Source organism: Cyprinus carpio, chromosome A19 (genome assembly GCF_018340385.1).
Source record: "Cyprinus carpio isolate SPL01 chromosome A19, ASM1834038v1, whole genome shotgun sequence".
Classification (NCBI taxonomy): Eukaryota; Metazoa; Chordata; class Actinopteri; order Cypriniformes; family Cyprinidae; genus Cyprinus; species Cyprinus carpio.
Genome location: NC_056590.1, coordinates 11,303,641 through 11,318,519, shown reverse-complemented (window position 1 = coordinate 11,318,519; position 14,879 = coordinate 11,303,641). Strand labels below are relative to the sequence as shown.

The following is a 14,879-nucleotide window of genomic DNA, read 5'->3' as shown; positions in this document are numbered from 1 at the left end:
AAGTTTAAATGTACTTTAAATAAAATGCACTATATTAATTGTATTTTATTCATTATAAATATTTTACATAACAGGTTTTACTCTAAAATTGGTATAAAATTAAAAAGCCTTGTGTCTAAATAAGTTATGTTCCAAATTTGAAGTTGATATGAAAAAAATTGAGGTTCCTGTGAGATTTCATTTAGGGCGTTTATACAAGACAAACATTACACAAAAAGTCATTTTTGATATTTGCAAATTTTATTTACATCGAATAAGTGGCTATTAACGATACTTGTAGAGGTTAAAAACAAACAAAACAATAAAAGCAACAACAAACTTGAATATATTTTATTATTCTTTTCATATTCAAAGGGTCATGATTGGAATGCTCTTCCAGAACAGCGTCACAGCTGTGTTTCTGATGGCTTGGTGAAACTGTTTACAAGGATAACGCCTCTATTGAAGTTTTAGTGTTTTTTGTTGAAAGCAGTACATCAGAGCAGCCTTCCTGTGCACCGCAGAGAGCCACAGCAGCAGAGCAGAACCTTCCCCTCCACACTGCCAACCTCATAGTTATAATCCCACGTCAACTCCGCGCCCGCCTTGATGCGCCTGGTAAAGAGAGATCAACGGGAAAACAGAATAAGACAGCTTTCTGGATATAACATTTAAAAATACAAAATAAAAAGCCTGCATGTGTTTTATAAAAACAAGATTAAAAATAGCAAGTAAAACTCATTTTTAAGTATAACTTCAGTTTCTGTAATAGAAAATCGAGCTGGTATTAATCAAGGCACTGACTTGCTGGCAAAGAACGCCACCCATGGAAACCGAAGGTCGTGTGTGTCGACAAAGACGTTCTGAACAAACAAATTCGGACTGCAGCTGTGCTGTAGAGAGATGCAGAATTAACAGTAAAACAAAAATATTTACAAGCTTTTCTTCAAACTTCTTTTCGTCTACAATCACGAAAGGCTAAGTTTAGCTTACGTTGATGAAGCGGCCGAGGTTGCCCTCTTGTCTCGCATCGATGATGTAACAGGTGTCCTCGCCGCTGAACAGTCTGCGTGTGTTGTTGCCAGTTAGAGCTGTCCTCGTTTTCTCCTTTGCATCCGTGGTTACTAGTGGTTTTACTCTTCTCTGGAATGACTTTCTGGCGAAGCAACGCTTTGGACCTGAGGTTTCTTGACCTGTAGACACAAATTATAGACTTAGCAAATTCACTAAAACACTAAAAGCATAAAATGAGGAATAGAAATGGAGAATAGAGAGAAGGGAAACTGACCGTCCTCTCTCATTTGTTTGGTCACTTTCTCCTGAGCATCTTTAGAGGCTTCATGTGGCTTATGGGATAGTATTTTCTCACGTAAGGATGTGAGACTCACTGAACAGGTCAAAAAAAAAAACATCAGGCAAGTTTGCTACACATTCATTTTGTCTTATTAGTTACTAATAATTATGCAAAGAATGCAAAACATGAAGATTACAAACATGTTTAACTGAAATAAAATTAAATAAAAATATCAGATGAAAACTGAACTAAATTAAATTTAGATATAACTGAAATAAATACTGAAATAAGTCGAAACACTAAATTACTAAACGATAAACTGGAAATAATCAAAAACGAAAACCTAAAACTGAAATAAAAATAAATGAAACCCAAGAAAAGAAAAAAAAAAAAAAAAAGCACAAAACACCACAATATTATCAATAATTATCAATAATACATTATCAATAATACATTTTAATAGTAGAAGTCTCTATAAAAACTTCGTACAAATTAAGGATTTTTTGTGCAAGTTTAATAAATTTGATGTGATTGCTGTGTCAGAGACTTGGCTTGATAATGAGAAAGCACAAGATGTAGAATTGGATGGATATAATTTGTTGACGATTAACAGAGTTAAGAAAAAAGGAGGAGGAGTTGCTTTATATGTTGACACAGCGTTAAAATGTAGTTTGATTAAAAGTATGTCATGGACTATAGAAAACATTCTGGAATGCTTAACCATAGAAATCGACTTTGAAAGATCTAAAAATATAATAATTAGTTGTGTGTATAGAACACCAGGAACATGTATTGATACATTTATGAATAGATTAGAAGGTGTGTTAAATAAATGGAATGAGAACAAGTTACAAATTATATGTGGAGATTTTAACATTGATTTGTTAAATCCAAATGGACATAAGAGAACATCTGATTTTATTGATACAATGTATAGTAAAGGTATATTTCCGGTGATTACAAAACCAAGTAGAATAACATCAGACACTGCTACACTAATTGATAATATATATACAAATGAAATTGGAGGGGAAAATTGTAGGAGGATTATTTATAAATGATATGACTGATCATCTCCCAGTTTTTGCGATCTTTCAAAGATTTTTTACAAAACCAAATGAAAATAGGACAAACAATGTTAAAATAATTCGACATAGAACACCAGAAGCCATTGCTGCCCTTGGGGAGGATTTAAAGAAACTTAATTGGAGTGAGGTTTATGAAAATGAAGATCCTAATAGAGCCTATGATGCTTTTTTAACCATACTGATTGAAAAATATGAAAAACATTGTTTTTTCAAGAAGTTTGTAAGGAAGCGAAAAAATGTGGACAAACCATGGATTACAAATGGAATAGAGAAGGCATGTAAAAAGAAGAATGCATTATACAGGAAATTTATTACAACAATGACAAAACAAGCTGAAAATAATTATAAAATTTATAAAAATAAATTAGAAAGTATTATAAGAATTAGTAAAAAGGACTATTATCATACATTATTGAACAAGTATAAGAGTAATACAAAAAAACATGGGAAGTACTTAATAGTAAAATAAAAACAAATAGAGGAAAAGTAGATTACCCTAATTATTTTGTAAATGATGAATCAGGAATTATAAATAAAGTGAATGACATTGTCAATACATTTAATGAGTATTTTGTAAATGTTGGTTATAAGTTAGCACAAGAGATTGTGGAGCAGAGAAATGAGGAAAGGCCAGATGAAGTAGATATCCCTAGTAATATCCATTCAATATTTATTAGGGGAACTCATGAAATGGAAATACTTGATATTGTTAATAATTGTAAGAATAAAAAAATCAACTGATTGTAATGATATTGACATGTCATTATTAAAAAATATCATAGAATATATAGTAAAACCATTTACATATATTTGTAATCAATCATTTTTAAACAGGTATATTTCCAAATAATATGAAAATAGCTAAAATTATTCCTATCTTTAAAAGCGGTGATAGACATCTTTTTTCCAATTACAGACCAATTCTCTGCTTTCCCAGTTCTCGAAAATTTTGGAAAAACTATTTGTGTGTAGGCTAGACAACTTCATAGACAAACATAAACTATTGAGTGAACATCATTATGGTTTTAGAGCAAATAGGTCAACTTCAATGGCAGTGAGTGGAAATGGTAGAAGAGATTTCCACTTCAATGGATAATAATGAATATACTTTGGGGGTATTCCTGGATTTAAAAAAAAGCTTTTGACACTATTGATCAACCTCTATTAATGAGGAAACTGGAAAGATATGGTATAAGAGGCAAAGCCTATTTTTGGTTAAAAAGTTACCTTGATGACAGATATCAATTTGTCCAAATAAATGATGTTAGATCAGATTTAATGAAAGTAACTTGTGGTGTTCCACAGGGCTCGGTGTTAGGCCCCATAATGTTTGTACTGTATATAAATGATATTTGTGAAGTGTCAAAAATATTAAAAATGGTTTTGTTTGCTGATGACACTAATTTATATTGTTCAGGGAAAAATTTGGAACAGCTTCTGAATACAGTGGAAATTGAATTGATGATCTTAAAAAAATGGTTTGATGATAATAGATTGTCATTGAATTTAAGTAAAACAAAGTTCATAATATTTGGTAATCGAAAGAGTATTAATAAAGTTAAAATTAGGATTAACAATGAGGAAATAGATAGAGTATATGAAAATAAATTTCTAGGTGTTATAATAGATCATAAATTAAGTTGGAAACCACATATTAATAATGTAAAAAGAAAAATGTCACAATCCATTGCAATATTACATAAAACTAAACATATTCTGAATGAAAATTCATTATATATTTTGTATTGTGCGCTCATAGTTCCATACATGATCTATTGTGTGGAGGTTTGGGGACATGCATATAAAACCAATATAAATCCAATATATATATGTTACAAAAAAGAGCAATAAGGATTATAAAACATGTTGACTATCACGAGCCAACTAATCAATTGTTTAGTAACTTAAATGCTTTAAAATTTTTTGATTTAGTAAATTTCTACACTGTACAGACAATGTATAAAGTCTACAGTAATTTGCTTCCAAACTGTATCCAGAGGCTGTTTGAAATAAGAGAAAGTCAGTATGGAATAAGAGGAATGCATATGTTTAAAAAAATAAGGGTAAGAACTAATACAAAAAATAGATGCATATCTGTCAAAGGGGTTAATCTATGGAATAATTTGCATACGGAATTAAAATTGTGTAATTCACTTTGTAAATTCAAGAAAAATGTTTAAAAACAAGGTGGTTAATGATTATTTAATTTAACGGGTATTATAATTTATTTTATTTAATTTTTTCTTTATATACTTTGTATATGTGTGCCTTGTATTAATCGCTACTAGTGAAAAAGTGCCGCTCATTTGATTAATAATTATGTACAAAGGGTAGGCTTAATAAGCAGAGGCTTCAGCCTACACCTTTTCGGTTATTATGTACAACTTTATTTATTTTTGTATGATTGATTGTCTGTGAGGACCGAAATTAAATAAACATTAAAATATAAAAAATAAAAATTAAAAAAGATTAAATAAATTAAAATATATAAATAAAAGCGAATTCAAAACATTAATTAAGATAATAATAGTATAGATAATACTAATATAACACTGCATCTTACCTTCCATTTCTTCTTGTTCTGTGTCCAGCTCCATAGGTTCTTCTCTTTCTATGGAAAAAGCAACATAAAAGATTTCAGTTGCATACAGAAGCGAAAAGACATGCAATTGTTTGGCTAATATGTTCAGATGGTCATAAGGTTGAATATTTACACACACCACACACCTTCACTACTGCTAGAGTCTTCTTGGTAGAGAGTGTTTTTCCACAACGGCCCTGTTTTCATGGTTATGGTCTTCTTGTTGCTTTCGACCTCTGTGTCTGAGCAGTACGCCTCGCTCTCATAACCCTCTTTCAGTTTCTCCACACCCTCAATGAAGTCAAGGTTGGCCAAATAGTCATTGCCGGACACTGTGTCATCCTCATTCATTCTGTCCTCGTTTACTATTTTACCTGTGAGGTGATAGATGGAGGCGATGGGAGGAGTTTTGATGCGTTTAAAGAACTAAAACTAATGTTCACTTACCAGTGAAAACACACACGAATGTGCCCTTGGCTACATCATCTTTGCAGCGGATGCCCCATCCCTTGTGTTGTGTCATGAAGAGCTCCAGCCGCAGCTGCAGCCCGTGCTGAACCAGCCTGTTGCTGCACGTTCTTGGATCACAACGGCACAGAGGGTTACACTCATACACCCTACAGGGAAGCAAGTGGAAGTGTAATGTCATTTTTGTGGTTAGAAATGTTATACACTACCGTTTAAAAGTTTGGGGTCAGTGAGTTTTCCTTTCTTGTTTGAAAGAATTTGATACTTTATTCAGCAAGGTAAAGACTTAAACTGTTTCAACTAAATGTTGTACTTGTGTATCACGGTTTCTACAAAAATATTAAGCAGCATAACTTTTTGATAACAATCAGAAATGTTTCTTGAACAGCAAATTAGCATATTAGAATGATTTTTGAAGGATCATGTGACATTGAAGACTAGAGTAATGAAGCTGAAAATTCAGCTTTGCTATCACAGGAATAAAATACATTTTATGTTATATTAAAATAAATGCAGTCTTGGTGCACATAAGAGACTTTTAAAACATTTTAACCTCAAACTTTCGAACAGCAGTGTTATCAAAATGATGTACTGATCTGGAGCAGATCATAGGAACAATATTTTTGACAATAAAATTAACTAGTAACAATGCGTTACATCTGATTTTTTTGGGGGGGGGGGTCCATTGCAACCAAACGAGAGTCAGACAGACAGATAAACAGACAGAGATTGTTTCTAACCCTGTTGGCAAGGTGGTTGGTAACCTCTTATGTGTGTATCCAGCACTAACGTCCACTGGACCACCACTGCGTAAGGACGTGGCTTCAATGGTCAGCTGGTGGCATGCACACTTTGACCTGTCACACATAAAAAATACAAACTGTTTAATAACAGTTTCCATCATTTAAAAGAAATGTTCCATGTTCAATCCAAATTATATACTCAAATAATGTCTTGTTGGTAATCTAAAATCAAAAGGTGTTATCACTCCCTTCATTATTCATTACTAATTAATTATTTCCAAGCCAAAAAACACCTTATCTGGGAAGCCATATTTTGGTTATGACCTCAAGAATTATGATCACAAGATCTGTGATTGTCGGTTAGGAATTGGTAGATGCAGTGCATAGACAAACTGGTTTGTCTAAATGGTTAAAAAAATTGGAAAATGTTAGAAACGAAATCATCAAACATTTTAAAAGCCACCAACAACAAATAAGCAAAAAGTGTAGCAACATGCTCAATTCAACAAGGGCTGACGCTTTTACTGTCTTGCCTTACAGACATCCATCACAAGTGGCACTTTTGTCTGTGTTTACAAACTGATTGCTGACTCGTTAGTCTAAAGCATCTTCTGAAGTAATGGACAGCATGTCACAGATAAACAGCTGTAAATAAAGCTTGACCTCTACTAAATCTGAAACACATCTCTAGTTTCAAAATTTTTCCCACACAAATGCACTCAAAAAACTGTACCTGTCCAGACAACCATCTGTGCAGTCACAGCCGATCAAGAAGTCTGAGCTGGTATTAATAGAAACACCTGGAGCTGGAACTCTGTCTTTGGTGTAACTGATGTTAGGAGCGAGCGTGTTGTCCACTTCATTAACGCAGGGCACCGGTAACACCTCTCTGCCATCTGAGATGTCCGGCAGGTAGAGGTGAGGCTTGCTGGTTGATGTGGAAGGAGGTCGGGCGCGATTTACAAGAACAAATGGGTCCATACAGAACATTTCCAGGAAAAGGAAGTCACCGCGCGTTTCAAACAAGTACTCCTGCACTTCCTGCATGTCACACAGGCTCCGCCCACATGGCGAACGATAGAAAATATGGAAAAACACCTAAAGATGGCAAATAACAAGAAAGGTTTCTTAAACAAACCAGCATTTCTGAAAAATCAGGTGACACTGAAGGCTGTAGTAATAGCAGCAGAAAATTCAGATTTGCATCACAGGAATAAATGACATTTTAAAATATAATCAAATAGAAAATATCTATTTCATATTGTTACACTATTTAACAATATTCTCTATTTTTTAAATAAAAAAATACGACCTATGTGAGCATAATAGACTTCTTTTAAAAACATTTAAAAATCTAAGCAACCCCAAAGTATTTTAACGGCAAATGGAGCAACTTCCTCAAACGCCACTCACCTTTCCATCGATGCGCCTTCTAGCAGTCATTCGCCTAAACTTAAAAAGCAGTGGGATAAGAAGTGGATTTTGACCATGGTGCATGTCGACTTGAGACGGTCTCACCCCATCCAGACATGCTGGACAACAGCGATGATGCAAGTATATGGACTTGCACTGGTGTTGCTTTAAAACTGCTTTGTCTTCTTCCTTAGAAACACACTCTTCTCCATCAGAAGCACACTCTTCTTCCTCATCAGGGGCAGGTCGCTTTGCACTTCTAGAATATAGAGCCCGATATGATGTGGTTGGTGATTAACCATTAACCGCTCCGTAATTGAAGAAACAGTTCACCCAAAAATGAAATTTGGCTGAAATTTAAATTCACCCTTAAACCATCCAAGAGTAACAAATTCAGTGGTGAGCAAGTGATGTAAAGCTAAATTTCTCCAAATCTGTTCCCATGAAGAACAAAATCTTGGATTGCCTGGGTGAACTGTTCCTTTAAGCAGGACAAACCCATTACTCACCTTAAATTTGAGGTACTGTTTGCAGTAGCAGGTTTTACTGTGTGCATACTATCCTTTGACACACAGACAGCTGGTAAGACAGGTGAAAGCACAGTCAACCTCTGCAGGAGGACCTTTGGCTGGAAAGCAGCTGATGTGATCATTTGAGGCCTAATAGATGATGTTTTGGTGACTGTATCAGATTGTCGGGTCGCCTGAGATACAGCTGCTGAGGTGACAGATGTTAAAGTAACAGTCGCTGAGGCAGCTGTTGTCAAGGAGGAGGTTGTGTTGCGCTGAGATGTGGCATTTCCTGCTAAACAACAAACAGAGTTGGGCATGTGATGTCAGATTTTCATATCACAATTATATCTGAAATTTCTACCACAGAATTGTATTAAATTACAAAATAAAAGATAAATAAAAATGTGCTGTCCTCCTAAATGTATTAACTTTTTTAAATAAAAAGAAACGATCATTTAAATAAAATAATACTAAAGAAAATGCATAATGAAAAATGTTTCAAGAGATTAAACTGCAAAAGAACACAACTACAGTTTTTTTTTTTGGATAACAAAATATTGATTTTATATTTGTCATATCAATAATGAGTATATGTTCATTATCCCAAAATACTGTTTTACTGAATACTGGCACATGTCTATTTGGGAACATGCATAAAAGAGGCAGGATGTGAATGAAACAAAGTCTACTTGTTGCTGCAGGCTGTTGCGCTTTCTGTTGAGATGGCTGAAGTGGTTTCTGTTGAAAGAATTGTTGCACTTTTTGTTGCTGTGGTTGTTGCACTTTTTGTTGCGTTTTTTGTTGAGATGGCTGAAGTGGTTTCTGTTGAAAGAATTGTTGCACTTTCTGTTGCTGTGGTTGTTGCGTTTTCTGTTGAGATGGCTGATGTGGTTTCTGTTGAAAGAATTGTTGCACTTTCTGTTGCTGTGGTTGTTGCACTTTTTGTTGCTGTGGTTGTTGCACTTTTTGTTGCTGTGGTTGTTGCACTTTTTGTTGCTGTGGTTGTTGCACTTTTTGTTGCTGTGGTTGTTGCACTTTTTGTTGCACTTTTTGTTGCTGTGGTTGTTGCACTTTTTGTTGCACTTTTTGTTGCTGTGGTTGTTGCACTTTTTGTTGCTGTGGTTGTTGCTGTGGTTGTTGCGTTTTCTGTTGATACGGCTGTTGTAGTTTATGTTGTGTTTTCTGTAGAGCTGTTTTCTGTGGTTTATCTTTAGCCAGACGTTCCTTGATATTTACGATGTGTTCCAACTTTTCTGAGCCTTTATAAATCCACTCTTTCTGCTTGTCTTTCTGGAAAACAACAACAACATCACATTTATCAGCATCAAAATGGCCAACTTTTGGTATTACAGTCATGCCTTAAAATCAATGTGATACAGCCTACAAAATTCAACAACAACTTTATATCCAAGATCAGAATCTCCTAAAACCTGTCAGTGGGGTTAAGTGAGTTAACTGTGGGAGAAAACGTATGAAATGCACTTATGAAATTCTTTGATATTCCGATGAAGTACCTTTTGTTGTTTATGTTCCTTGGTATAAAGGCAATAAATTGTTAAATGCAGATGAAAGACGAGTACCAGGTTTGCAGAGAAATCTAGCATCCCACAGTGGATTCATTTTCACCTTAAAGCAGATCTGGATCAGGCTGCCATCCAACTGGAGCACCGTGCAAGTCTCAAACTTGCCATTCCGCATCGCCTTGGTGTCTTGCCCCACGCGAAGCACCACAGCAATGGGGTTGGGATAGGCACGAAGATATTCCTTAACCTGCAACCTTAATGTCTCATCCTCAATGTCCTTCCACACCTTTTTCACTGCAAAGGGAAAAAAAAAAAAAAAGTTTACGAATCTCTTTTTTTAGCAGTCAAGTGATTACACGGGGGTTTTAAACTAATGGCTAGTAATAAAGAAATTAAGAATGAGAATTTCTCACATTGTTTGCAGACGAGATGAAGGTCTGGAAGTGACAGGTAAGCTACTTCGCCATTATCATAAAACACCAAAAACCTGATAGAAACATTTAACAAAATAGATATTCTGGATTTAGTTCTGTGAAAGTCATACACAAGACTAAAATAAAGAAAATAAGACACTTGTTAAATACTAATATTGAAAACTGAAAACAAAATGCAATAGCCTGGACATTATGCTAAATATTTCCTTTCATGTCCCACGAAAGAACAAAAAAAAAACAGATGATGAATGACCTGAGGATAAGAGGATTATCCCTTGAACATAAATTCACCTCATGCGATTCTTGCGCTCGGGAAGCTCAACCAGCACGGCAGCATTAAACGAGACCTTTCCTTCATCATCTTTGCTGCTGGCCACAACACGACAGCCAATAAACAAATCCTTAAGCAGGGCAGGCTTCAGAGAGGCCACATGATGAGCAGGCAGCACAATCTCTTTACCACTCTTAAACTCCACCTTATATCTGAGGCCATCCTCTAAAAGGAAAGAAATATAAGAGAGGTCAAAACTGCAACCAAATCCATTAGATTTTCACTTTCATTTGAATGTATTGTGAATTTACAGAATAGGTGAGTCTTACCTGCTGTTTGGACTTCTTGTACTGTTCCTTTACACCACAAGTTGTGTTGCCTTTTCCCTAAAACTTCCATGCTGACTTTGAGTTTTATCTCTTCATGTTCTTGAGAAGGCTTGGAGGACTCACTGGATGAAGACTTGGAACCTAAGATTACATTTTTATTACAAGATGACAAAACCCATACTGCAAGGTTAGTCATAACAGATTAGTTCAGATACATCTATAACACATTTAAAGCATGAGTTAATATACTGTGATATGAGCTGTATGGATAAAACATAAAGCTTACTTTGATCAGGACTGGAATATTCTGCAGGAGCATTATTGCGGCTGGTATAATCAGTCGTATCTGTCGATAACTCTGACTGTGATTTAGGGGCTTCATAATCACTGTCTGATGATGACTCCGATTGTGATTCAGAGGGTTCATAATCACTGTCAGCAGGACTAGCAGGCAGGTCCTCTGTGTCAGAGGGTTCATTATTACTATCTGCAGGCGATGACGCCCTTGTTGTATCCTTTTGTGGGCAGGAAGCGCTGGTACCAGGCACAGAGTTTTTTGATCTCAGTCTAGTTGTTGGACTTCTCGTGGGCACAGAGGGTTTGACAGATTTGCTCCATGTTTTTGGCTTTTGGTTCTCATCTGTGGATTCCGAATCATGTCTGGCAAGAGTTTCAGCTTCTTCAGAATTGCTCGGCAGTGATGACACAGGCTCAGTCTGGTTTGTTTCTATGGTTGATGTATTGTCACTGGCAGCAGTTTCCATTTGTTCTGAACTGCTTGAAGGTGAAGACATTTCTGAAGGGGTCACTTGAGGATCAATCTCATTTGATGCTACGGATGCTAAAATAGGACAGGCACTAGGTTTCAATTGTTCTGAAAATAAAGGGATTTCTGAAGTCATTGCCGGCAACATAAGTTCAGTGTTACGTGTTGCTTTGTGATCTGAATTAAGGCTGTTTGACTGTTCAGGATCACTTTCAAGCAAAGATGTTTCAGGAGTTAATGCTGTCAGCTGAGGTTCAGACTTAATTGATGGAATTTTGAAAGGTTCTGAAGGGCTTGGAGGTGAAGTCATTTCTGGCTTTATTACCAACAACTGATGCTCGGTCTTTATTGTTGCTAAGGATCCAAGATTAGGACTGGCAATTGTTTCTGGTGTTTCGGAAGGACTCACTGCTATCAATTGAGGTTCAGTCTTAATTAATTTTAAGGATGTACAGTTAAGACTAGCAGCAGTTTCATGTTGGTTTGAAATGCTCATTTCTAGTTGTGGTTCAGTCTTAATTGTTGGTTTAGAATCTGGCTTTTGATGGGCAATAGATTTGTTTTGTTCTGAATTGCTGAGAAGCGAGGACATTTCAGGTGATCTCGATAGAGATTCAGTCTTAACTATCGAAATAGAGTTTTCAGGTATTTCCAGTTTCAATGTGACAGATTCAGAATGGCTGGTCTCAGGGGTCAAGGTCGATGAGGGTCTGTTGGAGAAGTCAGACGATGATGATGATGGTGATACAGCACTTATGGAGGAAGTTTTGTTCACCATATGGACTAAGTCTTGAATGAGTCTGGATGAATTCTGAATGGCCACCGTCACCTTTTCAAGCTAAAAGAAAAAGAATGAATCAAACAAAAACACAGAAAGAATGGAAAAATTAAAAGCACAAAATTAAAAGGAAAAAAAAAGTGAAAAAAAATACAGAACGAAAAAAGTAATACAAAATAACCTATCAGCATGTGTGACACCAATTTTTCAGTTAACATTCTCACCATTGGTTCCAAGGTTTCCTTGGTGGCTGCAAGAGAAAAAAACAACATGGTATCAGATTTTTAATTACAAAGCCATCATTTACAATATTAATATTTCCAAGCTCTTTCCATTAAAATGTCTTTTACCTCCCAGATCAATGACAACAATATCATCATCATCATCATCTCCATTGAAGACACTATTTTCCTGTCTATCCTCCTCTTCATCTGTGAGATGAATGACGTCAAGGGGTTCTCCTCCTCCTTCCTCCTCCGAATCCTCGTCTCGGTACTCCAATCCCAGCATTCCATAAAGACCCTTCATCACTGACTCACACTCAAGGACTGACCTGATACAGACACAAAACACAGTCAAATGGTCACCGTGATTTGGAGATACTGCCATCATGTGTTTACACAAAAACACAATAACTCACTCGTGGGCATTGCTGTACAGAAGGCAGGTGTAAGTGGAATCCCTCTCCTTCTGCTTCACCCACTCCTCAACTTGTCCGAGCTGCTCGCGCCTCTGCATCAGATGAGGGTTTCGGTCCACCTCTGCCTGGATCCAGCGCTGCAGGTCATCCTTTGTCATTTTGAGGAGGTTATCATTATCTTTTCTGCTACTCATGGCTTTACTGTTGGAGCAACATAATGAAAAAGGCCAATCGTTAATAATAACTGCACAAGATTTGCTCATAGCATGCTGTGCATCACACAATACATACCTGTGTTTCAGTTTTGCATTATTTTTCTTTTAAAGGAATAGTTGACCCAAAAAATAAAAATGGCTGAAAATTAACCCTCAGCGCATTCAAGATGAATATGATCAGAACAGATTTGGAGAAAATTAGGCATTTACATCACTTGCTCTCAAAAGGGATCCTCTGCAGTGAATGGGTGCCGTCAGAATGAGAGTCCAAACGGCTGATAAAAACATCACAATAATCCAGTCCATCAGTTAACACCTTGTGATTTAAAAAGCGGTGTGTTTGTAATAAGAAACTTTAAATCCCTGCTTCAGGCTAAAATATGAGTGTTCCATAATATTGCTTTTTCTAGTGAAAAAGTCCTGTCTGAATCAGAAGAGAGATATGCACAGATCAAGCAATGTTTAGAAGTGAAAACTGTCCAAAAGTTCGAAACAAATTTGGATTTTGTTGTAGGAGGTCAACAGGAGATGGAAGAGTTATTGCAGATTATAGACTTATGTTTTGGCCAGAAGCAATAGTTTAAAGTTAAAACACTTTAACAAAGGATTTGTTTCTTACAAACATGCCGCTTTTCACTTCACAAGATGTTAATGGATGGTCTGTAGTCGTGTGGATTACTTGTGGTGTTTTTATCAGCTGTTTGGCTTTCATTCTGATGGCACCCATTCACTGAACAGGATCTATTGGTGGGCAAGTAATGTGATAATCTCATTTTCGGGTGAACTACGCCTTTAACTTGGATTTGACTTCACATTGGAATCTAAGAACATTCCGTTTTTGTTATTCAAGCATTTATCTACATGTCATATGTATATTTGTACATAAACACCTCTTGAACAGGCACATAGTGTGAATGCAGGATGCATATTGTCCAGCACTTAACACATGGCCAATACTCTTGATTGACAACTCAAACGGTATGACTAACAGATCAAGAACTGTAGAGGAGTGACAACTCGAGGGAATATAACGTTACACATATAACAATAATTTATATAACTCCATTCCCTTTAATCTGACTAAAATTAAGGACTAATAAACCAAATGTGGCTACTCTTTGCTATGGCAATCGCGTAAAGCAGGATAATGACACAAGGTGACATACATACTGTCCAGTTCCCCAACTTGCTGCTGTAGTGTGTTTGAATCCTGAAGACACTCACATATCAAAAAGCGCGCAGCTGCAGCTGCAGGATTATATGGCGGACGCTATTCCGCTTTTTTTTTTTTTTTTGTAAGCAAAGCACAAAGTCTGCCAGTGCTGCAAAGAAGAGTCTTTATAGATAGCCTACAACTTACGACATCAATATGAAAAACTAAAAAGTGCGCAATAAAAAGAACTAAACCCACATGGAGAAAAACAATGTCGACACTATTACTGCTGTTGTGTAGTGGGGGACGCAGAGTCTACAAGAGACATTCTGATTGGTCCACTGCACGTTGACGCGGGAGGATTAGTCACGCCCACAAAACACTTTAATCGCTTGCAAATACCACTTTGTCATCAACGAGGATCTAAAATAGATGGACTTAACAAGCAAAGTTGTAATTTTTTAAATGTGTGTCAGCTCTAAATGATAATTTTTGAAGTTTAACGAGTAGTTCCAGGTGTGCTTTCTATCAAATGGCTATTAAAGATTCTATTTGTATTTTTTTCGGCTGTAATTTATCGTCAAACTCGCTTGCCATCAGTTACTTTTCTCAGCGCCGGCATGGATGGACCAATCACAGTTGTTTAGTCAGTCTGTGTTTAATCTTTGATGGAAAATGATTGAACTCTGCTG

At 36.1% G+C, this 14,879-nt stretch overlaps 1 protein-coding gene across 11 annotated transcripts; it reads right to left on the bottom strand.

The window, feature by feature from the left end:
• Window positions 1-180: 180 nt before the first annotated feature.
• On the bottom strand, window positions 181-14,754 carry LOC109111941 (histone-lysine N-methyltransferase SETDB1-A-like). 11 transcript variants are annotated; one of them, XM_042776383.1, is made up of 22 exons: window positions 14,201-14,754; window positions 12,820-13,020; window positions 12,530-12,732; window positions 12,404-12,429; window positions 10,922-12,239; window positions 10,636-10,776; window positions 10,327-10,531; window positions 10,015-10,088; window positions 9,705-9,895; window positions 8,932-9,368; window positions 8,768-8,871; window positions 8,076-8,367; window positions 7,567-7,825; window positions 6,887-7,251; window positions 6,151-6,267; window positions 5,390-5,559; window positions 5,089-5,316; window positions 4,925-4,972; window positions 1,268-1,366; window positions 973-1,172; window positions 784-872; window positions 181-594 (listed from the first exon to the last, which is right to left on the bottom strand). In XM_042776383.1, exons 2-22 carry the CDS (start codon window positions 13,011-13,013, stop codon window positions 477-479), a joined length of 4,878 nt encoding a protein of 1,625 aa, XP_042632317.1. In that variant the 5' UTR covers window positions 13,014-13,020; window positions 14,201-14,754; the 3' UTR covers window positions 181-476. The 11 variants fall into 11 exon arrangements, with proteins under 11 accessions (XP_042632317.1, XP_042632318.1, XP_042632320.1 ...); XM_042776384.1 differs by having other exon boundaries at window positions 8,076-8,370; window positions 8,768-8,893; window positions 8,966-9,368; XM_042776386.1 differs by having other exon boundaries at window positions 8,768-8,861; window positions 8,994-9,368.
• Window positions 14,755-14,879: the final 125 nt, after the last annotated feature.

Excerpts from the sequence above, each read along its gene's own strand:
- LOC109111941 (XM_042776377.1), bottom strand. The coding sequence starts at position 13,013 with ATGAGTAGCAGAAAAGATAATGATAACCTCCTCAAAATGACAAAGGAT. Across the intron at positions 10,777-10,921 it reads ATATTCCAGTCCTGATCAAA|GTTCCAAGTCTTCATCCAGT; the intron begins GTAAGCTTTATG and ends ATGTAATCTTAG. Across the intron at positions 595-783 it reads GTGGCGTTCTTTGCCAGCAA|GCGCATCAAGGCGGGCGCGG; the intron begins GTCAGTGCCTTG and ends TCTCTTTACCAG.